Source organism: Pelobates fuscus, chromosome 11 (assembly GCF_036172605.1).
Source record: "Pelobates fuscus isolate aPelFus1 chromosome 11, aPelFus1.pri, whole genome shotgun sequence".
Classification (NCBI taxonomy): Eukaryota; Metazoa; Chordata; class Amphibia; order Anura; family Pelobatidae; genus Pelobates; species Pelobates fuscus.
The window spans coordinates 80,386,663-80,399,205 of NC_086327.1; the positions used below are offsets into that span (position 1 = coordinate 80,386,663).

At 36.9% G+C, this 12,543-nt stretch overlaps 1 protein-coding gene across 9 annotated transcripts in view; it reads left to right on the forward strand.

Annotated features, from left to right (window-relative positions):
- The first annotated feature begins 694 nt into the window (after positions 1 to 694).
- NECTIN1 (nectin cell adhesion molecule 1) overlaps positions 695 to 12,543 on the forward strand; it is a 333,749-nt gene continuing 321,900 nt past the window's right edge. For 2 of the 9 annotated variants that reach the window (XM_063436436.1, XM_063436437.1), the window contains exon 1: positions 696 to 1,497. In XM_063436436.1, the coding sequence (XP_063292506.1) occupies positions 1,392 to 1,497 (106 nt within the window). In that variant the 5' untranslated portion in view covers positions 696 to 1,391. Of the gene's footprint in view, positions 1,498 to 12,543 lie in introns of all 9 variants that reach the window. The other 7 variants (XM_063436433.1, XM_063436439.1, XM_063436438.1 and 4 more) reach the window with 5 other exon arrangements.

Below are 12,543 nucleotides of genomic sequence, written 5' to 3' on the forward strand. Positions count from 1 at the left end.
ATATAAAATAACATATAAAATATTACATAATAAAGCATGTTTTGTGGTCTTAAAACAACAATCAATTTAATGTCACATTGTACAACTATTGGGAATGAGAAAAATAAAAAAGGAAATAGTAGAAAAGCATAGGGCAAAGGGGAAAAGCAGAAGAAAAGTGTAAAGTACATACAAAAATAAAAACATTTTTTTTTAAAAAGCAACTAAAAAAAATCCAGAATGCCTAAACTTTTTTTAAAAAACATTCTAAAAGAAATTTTAAAAAATATGCCTTTTCCAGGCAATACAAATATATGACAGGGCTTAATTGTGTTCTGGGAAAGCAAACATACATTACAGATCGGTGAAACAAAAACAAGCAACGTTCTGTAAAATTTAAAACTGGTTGTACTTCTTCTTCAGAACAAACAAGGGACATGGGCCACATTGAGAAGAGATTCCAAAATTCGAGTCTGGAGTTGCAGAATTGGGACAAGTTTGAACACAGCAAATATTCTTTGCTATTGTTCAATGGGAGCTGCATGGAGAAAGCTGCATGATTTAACTATTTCAGTGCCTATTTTTTCACAAACACAGACGCAGCATTGTCGACTCTGTAGAGGTTTGCTCTAGCTCCTGTCTCAGGCAAAATTAACCAAGGTCCAGGACAGATAAAAGACAGGAAAATGAGTAAATGATTTCTGTATCTCACTGCGAGAACAGTCAATGAAAGTGTTAAAGGAGAGATTGGTTCCCAAGCCCTGCCCTCCTGCTTTCCAATCACTGACATCATACAGAGAGAGAGGGGGAGGGAGAGGAGTCTATCTGCCTGAGACACAGAGGAACAGGCAGGCAGGAACAGGGGCTGAGAGACACATAGACTGAAAAAGAGAGTGTAAAGTAGCCAAGCAGCAGAGCAGTTCAGGAAAGGACTACAGGCTGCAATCTAGCCTACCCCATGAGCAAAGAGACTGCATGAGCTCTGCGAGCAAGCTCACATCTGGCCACAGGTTTTGCAGAATCAAGAAAACCAAATGTTCTTTCACTTGGGGATCCAGAGACGCAAAGTCCCCAGTGCCTGATAAAACGGGTGACAACCTGAAAATACAGAATTCGAAAAAGAAAGACTCTGCGAAACTCTTAGATCCTGCGGATTAGACTGTTCTATATCCACGGTGCTATCTCCCAAGGGTGGGGGGGGATAGCTGCAAAAGCACAAGTGGGATGCTTCTCTAAATTAAACCCTGAGTCGTATTATATTTTGGGGTTGTTTTCTAGGATCTTGTGGCTTCTGCCCATGTTGGGGGATATTTGCTATTTTTCATTCCTGTGATTGTCCCTTAGAGAGGACGAGGAGGGTGAAGAGACCCTGAAAGTCGTTCCAGCTTTCCTGTGGTAGATACGTGGATTTGATGCTTATCCCGTGGATTATGGCTCCCAGCCGAAGGGAATCCTATTGCCAGTGTTGCCTGTGGTGGCCCCTGACAGTTAGTCTTGCAATTGCAGTCTTGCAACAAGGTGAGTTCACTTTGGTTTACAGACTCCTAAAAAGGGAAGTTGTGTGTGTCTGGGGTAAAACGTGCTACGTGCTGCCCTGCGCTATAAATTAAGTTCCTTATGCCTTGAGACATGTTCATATTACGTGGGTGGGTTTTTGGGGGAATGGGGAGTGAGTGGGGTGGGAGGTTATTATCCCATGCTACCCCTGTGTACAGATACCCATCGGGAATAACATATAATTTGATCCAAGGTGCTCATTCTCATCTGTGTAAAACACATAACTAGCCTTTCCAGGAGACAAAGATAACCTCAGCTACAGACAGATGTGAGCCATATAATAAGGGAACTCGTTTACAAATAAAATTGCAATAATATACCCAACTATTCATTCATCACTTTATATTATTTTAAGGACATAGTTACATAGTATTTAGTGCAAAGCAATATTCTTTCAAAGTATCCAATTTATTACCTGGCTATTTCTCTATATTTATAGTGAAATTATATGTATTATATGCCTAAAAAGTAATTACTATTTTGAACAGAGTAAATTATTTATGGGTTAGCTTGAAGACAGGATAATTTCACCATATTCAATACATAATAAATGACTTGGATAAATGCCAAAACTAGGAAGGTTGTATTGTTTAGTAGGTTGTTAATTATTTTCTACGTTGGTGATTCTCACCCACCTCCCCCTTTAACACCTGTTGAATTTGGCAATACTTCATCACAGTTTCCTGTAAAAATAAAAAAAAAGTAAAGTAAATTAAAAACACATTAAAATGCATTGATAGTGCCTCAAATAGTTCTGAAGGAGACTTGGGAGTATATATGTATTGACCTCTAATATGCTGTGCTGTTTTCTTATGTTTTGCGTTTGGCATCATCAGTAGACAATGCTCTTTCTAGATGCAACTGCCTGCTAAAAATGTTATGGGTGCTTAGAAATCACAATACTGACATTGAATGGATCAGAGTCTACTTATAGTGATGTGCATGGAATGGAAATGCTTGTAGAGTGTGAGGGGCAGAGGAGTAACAAAAGGATTTGTACTGGGGTAGATGAGAGTCTCATGATTGTGCTGCTCTGTGGACTGGAAATTAAATCTGGAGGCAAAATGTAAGCTCTTTGTGCCGACCCGGGAGGGGGAGGGGAGGGTAAAATAGGCACTGCCAACCAATGAATAGAATGGCTGCCCTCCTTCTTTACAATAATGTTAACACAAAAGCAATAGGAGGCAACTCCTTTAATTTTCACTTGGAGGTTGTGCAGCTTGTATAGTTAGAAACAAAAAATAAAATTATACCATCCCGGCCCTGCTATGCTGTCCCTAACCTTCTTTGATGTGCAGCCTTGCAGCAAACTTTAGTTCCACCCTGTAAAGTGGAGAACAAAGGGATTTAGATGAAGGAGACATATCCATAAAGAAGACTTGACAAGCATCTCTCAAAGGGTATTGGGAAGGAGTCTTCACTAGAATAAAGTGTTTTACTAATAACAACTGAGTTGCTAGCGCATGTTTTCTGTGAAGGACTCACACTGTTAAACAAGACACCTCATGAAAAATACATTTTACGTTCTTGAGGACATTGTGTACCTATGAAAACAATGCAATGTATAGTTTTATAATAATTGTGTACAATCTTTCTGTTCTCAACTGTGATGGATAGCCTTTGGTACTCCACATGCTTTGGACTACGTTTCCCATGATGCTCAGCCATCAAAATATGAAAAATATAGCCCCCATGACGTAGAGTATACAATATTGTTAATTTCTGCCTAGGGTATGGTAGCATCAGTTAGCACCCAAAATATAACAGGGTCATTGCACTGCATGCACTGTAACTGAGGTTACTACAGAGAGTATTCTTAGAATGCATCACCTTTTGCTAACTGTGTATATGCCACAGAAGTAAAGCAAACATGCACGTTCCTTTTTCAACACTAGTTATGTCTAACAAATAACATAACTAACCGAAACTTTGTGAGCTGTAGAGATATATGTGGGGAATGGGAAATGCGTATATGTATATACGTCTATTAAATTCTAGCTTGTTCGCATGAGTAGATATCTCATAGATAATTATTAGGCTGAGTTTGGGTTTTATAGGAAGTAATTGAGTGCTAGTGCAATTTAGATTAAAATACATTTAAATTGGACCATGTAGCAAAAGAAACAAAGGCTAATTTAGATAATGTATTTAAGGTAGATCTTGTATGAGGTCTACAGAACTATAGAAATATGTGTAGAGATCCAAAGAATATCTTGAGAAGAGACCTAGGTGGTCTAAAAAGCTTGAATTCTAAATGTACTTAGTTAGCCAATAAATGTATTGCCTGTACTCTCCTTGCCTTGTGAATATGAAATAGGAGGTGTTCTGGCAGAGGGATGGCTTGGAATATCTGTAGTGACATTCTAGCTTTGGGATGGGTCAGACTATTGTAAGAAGATGTGGAATTTTCAAAAACATGTTGCGTTCATTTGGGAATATGCTTTCACAGAGAAGGATACATATATTATCATCCAGGAAGGTTTTGTCTGTTTTCAAGTACATCCTAAATACTATTGAGGATATTTCTTTGGCGTTGCCATCCACATGAAACACTTTAACATCATTTTATGGCTATCAGTGCTATTGTCACTGTTAAATGGGTAAAAAGATCCTGCAGATAAATATTTCCATTCTTTTCTCTCTCAGACCTGTCCGTCAATCTCTTAACTATTTTTCCAGTTAAATGCTTGACCTTGCTTATATTCTAGATACAGAAATGCCTGCAGTATATTTTTCAACTCACGTCCAGAGTTAACCTTTGCCTACCCTATTGGGGTTCTGTTAAATTAATCTGACACTGGTTTTATGAACTGTAATCCTGAGTTTTCAATTTTTTTTTATTTATTCCCAAATATTAGTGTGATCTGTGTACTCGGTGTACTATGCTGTAAATATGGTTCCTCTTCATAAATAAATTATATTAAAAGGGTTTGTAATGGTTCTGCTCTGTGAATGCAGTAGACTCACACAATGACTTTTTGTTCTTCCACTGTTTCCGTCCCTCAATATGCAGTACACACTACCCAGGTTTTGATCAACTCTCTAGTGTGTGTATGGAAAATTCTAGCAATCCCTTCTTCCCCACCCCCACTTTCCATACATGTCTTATTATCACAAAAATGAATACATAAAAATAGTGTACAGAACGTCTGTGGTTGTGTCAAACCAAATATGAAAGTTAACACACCTGATGAGCAGGTATCCTCAAATGACATATTGGAGTTATCAACCATATATTTTGTTGCCATTCTGAGTATTTTTGTTTGTGGTTTCTCTGTGAATGACAGTATTTAAGATAATTACAGATTAAGATAAAAATTCTCTTAGAGTGGTGATACTCTACTATTATTAAAGGATATCTTGTCTAGAGAACAGATCAGCCAAATGTTTGCTAAATTATACATTTTCATTGCATGATGTACATCAATATGGGCTTTCTGGACCCAGACGAACATGGATTGGAAGTCACTAGTCTATATCATATTTTGGATACATAGAAACAGGATGTCCCAAACTACCCTGTCCTGACGTTTATTTTTGTGTGACAGTGATGATAAATATTTAATTGCAAAGGCCTGCAGCATATTGCTCGGTTATGCAATTCATGCACAACACATAGTTATTTAGCTTTCCTCTTTGCCCCTGTGGTTGGTGACTCGTAATGGTGACTAAATAAATTAGTGTCCAGTCTATTAAATGACATAGTGTGACACAAAGGTCAGCAAAGCATGGGGACAATGTGCTGAAGGGCAGTGTGACAGAGAGGATCAATATTATGGGACAGAGTGACCCCTAGGGGAGATGTGCAGAGTATATAGAATTGTTTATATAGAGTAACATTAAAATAATTTTTGCACTGTAAATATAACCCTAATTTGTGTTACCCTCTCTACAAACAATTAGAGATATTTAATAATGCAATATAAATTATCGGATCATATAAAGAAATACGATTTCTTTTCCTGTATGTCCTCTCATTATCTCATCCATTGTAGTCCAATATATATATATATATAGTCCAATATATATATACATGTAGTCCAATATATATAACTACTTCTATATATATATAAATATATTGATTGAAGCATAGTATATTTATAATATGTAGTAATAGGCTTGTCCAGAGATCTGCATATGTGCATAGTGCAAATTTTGGATATGATCACTATTGCAGTTGTCATGACAAAGTTGTCTTATCGGTAATGGTTAGTAAACTCCCTCATTTAATTCCCTTGACAAGTCCAAGAACACGTCTCTTCCTTTTTTTCCATCTTTTTAATTCTCCTTCTCCACGCCAGCAGAGCTGATGCTCTGCATGTATACTGCAGTTCTCTCTTGTGATCACCCAGTGTCTGAGCTTTGCTTAATACACAAACACAAGAAAATACTCACAAACACATTGCATATACTGTTGCGTGAACCATATCAATTCATATATGTGATACAAAAACAAATAGTTTATGTTAAATTGTATAGCAGATCTAATATGTGATGATTAGCATGGATCTGAAGGGGTAACTGCTACAATGATTTTCTCACCTTTTCTGCCAATCAAAGGATTAAATCCAGCTATCACTGATGGCCACTTGCAATGTGTACTATAATTTATAAAAGTGGCCCAAAGAGGCAGCAGATATTTGTTTTAATGTATTTTTTGCCTATTAAAGCATTGTGCTTGTTGTAGCATGATTAGCTCATCTGCTGTTTTAAACATCCATCACTTTTTCATCAAAAGTCTAACATGGAAGTGGATATGGTCCTTCAGATTTTCAGCTGTGTTGAAATGCGTAGTATCCGATTTCACGTACAATACAAAACAGATCAATCTGCTATAGCATCTGTTTGTGTTTAGAGATACACATTTTTTAATATTCATTGTTTTACAATTAGGAATGTGTCACAACTGCTTTTCGTCGTTGAGGTATTTTATGAACTGATGCAGGAAAATGAAGTTCTGAAATTTTCAAAAAAAGGATCTATTGATTGTATTGATTTGAATTTTACGACAAGTCCTAGGCGATAGCATTGCACTTTGTATATATTTCACTGGTGCTTAAACTGAACAGTGCTTTGAGAAAGCATTATCTACATCTTTATAGCAGACAGACATGTTGTAGATAGGCATCAATAACGTGAACATTTAGAGCTTGTGACAGCCAATTTATAAGACCTGACACAAAACCCAACTGACATGCAGGTCGAACATACTGATTAATTAATGAATGTGCCCTGCAGTTGCGTACAGTCACAATATTTACATTGCATATATAAAAAAACAGAATCTACACAGATGCCTGGATTAGGCAGATGGAGTCTGTGAGTTGTTAGGAGAATCTATGCTTGGGATTAAGCTGTCTGAGGATCACACCCCTGCTACTGTATATACCATACATCCTTTAGAAAGACAGATGTTTTGAGACAATACATATATCTCTAGACCAAGACAAGTTGAGAAGGTGTTTATATCATTAGGCAGAAAGATGTGGTGACAGGTATATTGTGCCAACTACCAAGTCGATGATATCTGTCCCTGTTATCAGATATCATGTTCATGTTCGGAGACACAATGTCCTTGTATAAACAAGGTTTTGAAACCAAACCAGCCAATAATGGTGCAATGAATAAAGTACTTGCAATAGAGATGCGTTGTTTCACATTCTTGGAAAGGCATTTCACTTTGAAAAAAGGTGTCAAATATGGCTTCCATATATTGTGGGCATGGGTTACGTAAATGTAGAATAAATGTGTCAAACACGTTTTACAATGGATGAATCTGCTACCTTTAAATACAGTGAAACAATTGCTTTCACATTCATTTTGGTGGCATCCAAATTTTAATTTTAATTTTCTTTGCTTCAGCTTAAAATATGGAATGTCCAAGAGATGTCTAATAATCCTCCTATGGTTTTTATAGTATGTTTCTTATAATAAAGTGCCAACAGTGTTCTAAGGTAACAGACATATTGTTGATACTAATTTAGACTACAAAAAAACAATGGCAGTTTCAGGCCTTTGCTAACTCGCTGTGGTCTTTGTGTGAATGCCCTTAAGGCAAACTGTCATGTATCCGCCTGTGTTAGTTTTTGCTAATTACACAGGCTTAATGTAACTTCTTCAAATGTAAATTAATGTTTAAATACTTTCTTCTGGCTTATACCCCACCCTTCAAATCTCCAGTGCTAATTGTATTATGTAAATTAGGCCTGAGCCCTGGGCACTGGATGCCAGAAGCATTGTATCATACACTTCACTTTGGTATAATGATAGAGTTAACTCTAAAACCAGCAAGAAATGTGTAATTTACGGTATACTCCCACTCAGCAGTAATTTACAGCTTTTAGAGGTTTTACAAGTGCCCCTAACTGATACTATTCCCAACTGATGGGTAAGCATGTGTTCCCACGGTTCCCTCGGTCCCCAGCCATTTAAGTTCAATTTCTATTTATATCAAATGATATGGATTTGATGTTTGAGGTTTATAACAAAGAAACTCACAGTTATCAGTGGCAAGTTGGGTGGCGCTTGAGTATATGTGCTCTAAAAATTCTCAATTCTCAGATCTGCTCTTAGTATCGCTAAGCAGAACGGCACATGTTTCAATTGGATCTTGGCTCAAGGGCTACGTCAGTCGATCATTTATTGAGTGTTGTGAACTAGAAATTTTTTACAAATATATATTTTTCAGATTAAAATTAGGCACTTAAACATGTAGTAAGGAAGGATTATCAAATAGAAATATCAAAAAGATTATACTCAATATTGGTAAAAGCCAGAGCAATTAATATTTTTTTTATATTTAAATAATAAGAGTGAGTAATTAAAAACAAAAGGGATATGATGATTGAAATAAGGGAAAGCTAACTAAGGAAAGTTTCCTTCAGAAGAAGGGACACTCTGGCTTTAAATGTTAGCCTTTAGCCCAGGCGTGCCCAAAAGGTAGATCCCCAGATGTTGTGGATCCCCAGATGTTGTGGACCTTGCTTTGCATGCCTTTACAATGACAGAGCATCATGGAAGCTGTAGTTTTAAAACATCTGGAGATCTACCTTTTAGGCATCCCTGATTTAGCCTAATGTGATAGTGACGGTTAACATGATTTCTACTTAGGGTCTGTTACTAAGTTCCTGTTGGAAATCAGAGACTAAAAGTTAAGGGCGAGGCTGCAGACTGTAGCAATCACTAAAATACTTTCTGTATATGTATGTCGTTTAAAGGAACATTGTAGTGGTTTTGGTGCCAGGAGTGCCCTGGAGCCCTCCCAGGGTAAGCAGTCAAACTGAGGATGATTTGACAACTTACCTGGTGTTGCCATGTGGGCTGCAGTGGTTATGGTTCTTGAGCTGTTCCTTAAGTTACTTTACTGTGAATGTTTATATTAATCAAGTGTGTCTGCGTCACTGTAATAATGCATTTTGGCTATTGTTTCATTTGTAGTACATGTTTAAATTTTAAACAAAATAAATATGCTTGGTACTACCTCTTTAGAAGAAGAACTGACAGCTGGGCTGTAACCTAAAATGTGACTATCAGTGTCTGATCCTGGTTTTGCAATATAGTTTAATTGTTGTAACCTGCTGTGCAAACTGTGATAGTGTCAAAGGGATAATAAATAAACATTGTACACAACACACAGGGAGGCGCCACATTAGCACAGCCATCACTGTAGAGCAAACCACAAGTATAATCTCAGGATTGTCTGCACATATTTTTCAAAGTACAATAGAAAAGCAATTTTTCATAGAAACAGACGAACAAGAACCATGATATATCACAGAATACATAGTTCTTAAAAAATGTTTTTGCTTTCTTTTTTTGAAAATTTTACGTAGAACTCTAGTATGAATTTTTAAACTTATTCCCATGAAAACAAATTTAGCTCATAAATATATTTGTCAAGCTCATATGTACTTATGGGTGTATTCACTAAACACAGAATTGTAATGAATCTACAACAGAATAAACTATAGCCTTTGCTTTTTGTTGTTGTTTTTTGTGTTTGGTTGTTTTGTTTTTTTGTTTTTCAAAATCAGCTATTTTCATCTTTCATTGATTAGACCCCATTTTTGTCATGGACAAGCTGAATTCTGTGCTGCGTGATTAAATAAGATGCTGGTTTGATCAATGATAGCTCAATAGTATCATGCAACATTTTGCAGCCACACATTCAGGCTGAACAGCACCCATTTCATACTTTTCCCAAATGTGCTTATGAGAATAAAATAAAAATATTGTTCTGTTCACAGAGCCAAGCTAATATGATGAATTATATGAAATTGCAGGTTATACTGCTCAAAGTTGCCACTTAATAATTGGATAGCATGTAGTCATAAAGGAAAGCACAAAATTAGCAACAATACTTGGCTATGTGGTATTCAAATGATGTTCAGTTGGTGTCACAGAGTTTATGTATCTCTACATCTTACTGATGACACAAGTTGGAATGGACCCACTTGAGTGGTGTTGCAAAAGTCACATGTTGGCAAGTCTTCCAGTCATTAGTAAGCTTTGTCACCACATTCTTAATAGACACAAGTGAAACTTGGCATGATCCTCTCTTGCTGTTCCATCTGCTCAAAAATCAATATGTTCCGAGTTCAGATATGCCATAATACATATCATTGCTATACGCCAGACATTTCAAAATCTGGCACCCCTGATGTTATTGAACTATAACACCCAAGATTATCTGGCCATTTATTGTATTCAAGGAATCTGGGAGTTGTAGGCAAACAACACCTGGGGGGCAGATGTTGCTGGCCTAAAGATGCTGGTAGCCTTTGAAATCCCTATTATAAGGAGTGAATCAGTTTGGCAATGTTGTAATCTCATTAGTGTGGCAGATTCACCAATGTAACTGCTTCCTACCATTCATCCCTCCATTGTCTGTAAACTATAAATCAGGGCTGATAAACACTGCTGGTAACTCCCATAATTATCTCCCCATCTGTTGCATTCAAAGAATTGTTGGGATTTGTATTCCATCAACATCTGGGGCCTAAAGCCTGTTGCGCCTGAAAGCCCTCAAAGGTCTATGGTTTCTGAGATGATGGAACCAATATATTTGGCATCAACAATTCACAGACAAATCAATAAACACCACGTACCCATAACGTTTTATTGCCTCCTTGATCAACTAAACAAGCATCAGTGATCTGTACTTAATATATTTTAAGACAGGTTGTAGGGTATGTAACATAGCCTTCCAGCTAGAGTGGTGGTGGCGGCCAATACATTAGTGAAAAATATTTCTCGTTTGACATACTGTCAGATTCTATGTTTCTTTGACAACCTTACAGATATACATTACAGAGCTTCAAATGGTTAACTGGCCATTTATGTGGTCTAACAGCGTTGTCTGCAAGCACCATATTCATGACACAATGTGTCCACCTCATTCTAGCTCTCTTAGTAATTACATTTCCTGTTTCTCTAAACAAGACGCCAGATAATTAAAAAGATGACTGTGATTCAGACCTTTTTTTTCTGTTTCCTGCATTTTTTTTTTCTTTTGGGTTATTCTCCCCGTATTACACTAACTGTGTAGAAACCATTTGTTGTTCTGACATTGAAATAAAGTATACGTGGTATTGAACATTTAGCAGCCTTGAATATGTATGCACCAACGCATGGATTAAGACAAGACAGGTTTGCCAGTGGAAGTCTCAGAAGACTCAGCACTTTTCTCACAGTTATATTGGTTGTATTAAACAGGTCTTTCAAGTGGCACTTGGCAAGGATTTAGAGAAACATAAAATCGATTTTTCCTATGCCTGCAGGTTTTATACTCAATGGACTAAGGCAAGTGGCACATCAAATATCTTGTGGTATATAACATCAAGTGACATTTGCAACAGGTAGGAAACATTCACTGCTAGCTATAACCTTAAAGGAACACTCCAAGCACTATAACCACCACAGTGCACTGTAGAAGTTATGCTACCAGGAGTGCCCTGCCACTTTACCTTCGAAAGTAGTCAATCCATTTGAGAACTCTCTCTCTCTGAAGTAGTTGAGGCAGGAAGCAGTCCCTGGCAAACCCAGTTGTGCTACTGTTTGACTGCTTAAAAGGGGGACCAGTACTCTCCCGACACCATAACCACTGCAGGACACTGTAGTGGTTATAGTACTTTGAATGTTCCTTTAAACTTACAAGCTAATGTAGGGCAGAGGGTGTTGATCTTGAGTTTTATAGGACTATAAACTAAACAAACTAATGTGAATTGCAAGTTGTTTGCCAAAATAGCCAACTGTAAAAATATCTATAATTTATTTGCATAAGCGAGGAATGAAACTGACTGAAAAAATCTTCAAAATAAATATTGCAGTAACCTTTGTACAGACTTAAATTCAGGTTAGAATAGCACAGTTGGGAGAAATCTCCATTTCAACTGAGGTTTTAAGTCATGCAGAAAGTCTGATCTTGGTTTATTCCAGATCACTGAGTTGTGGATTGCCATTTAACAGGCAGGCACCTCTGTGGGTGGGAATCAGTCGCAGTATTCATGCTAATTTGTTATAGGCAAAACACAGTCATAGCAAGCAAAGCTCAACAAAACAAAGACAACACATTTTTTTTTTAACACATATCAAAAAGCAATCAGAAATAATGCACAGTGAATTGTTACCACGCAAAGACTAATAGCATGTAGAAAGATTTAGTAACAGGAATAATAACATGCCAAGTGATAAGAAGTAGATATATAATTACATGCAGAGACGCTTGATTACACACAAAGCAAAATAATCACATACAAAAGAAGCTATTACTACATGGAGACTTGACATAAGGCCGATCAAAAATTAACATAGGTGTAATAGCTTGCAAATTTCAGTATAAGTTCGACTAACAAAACACCACACATAGAAAATTAGATATAATTAGATGTACATGCAGAGATAAGAGGTTTAACACTATGCAATTCACTCAGGCAAGACAAGAACATGCCGGCTACTGCTCAGAACAGAAGGGTCAGTCTGATTTGAAATGTAGTAGTTAAAGATTGG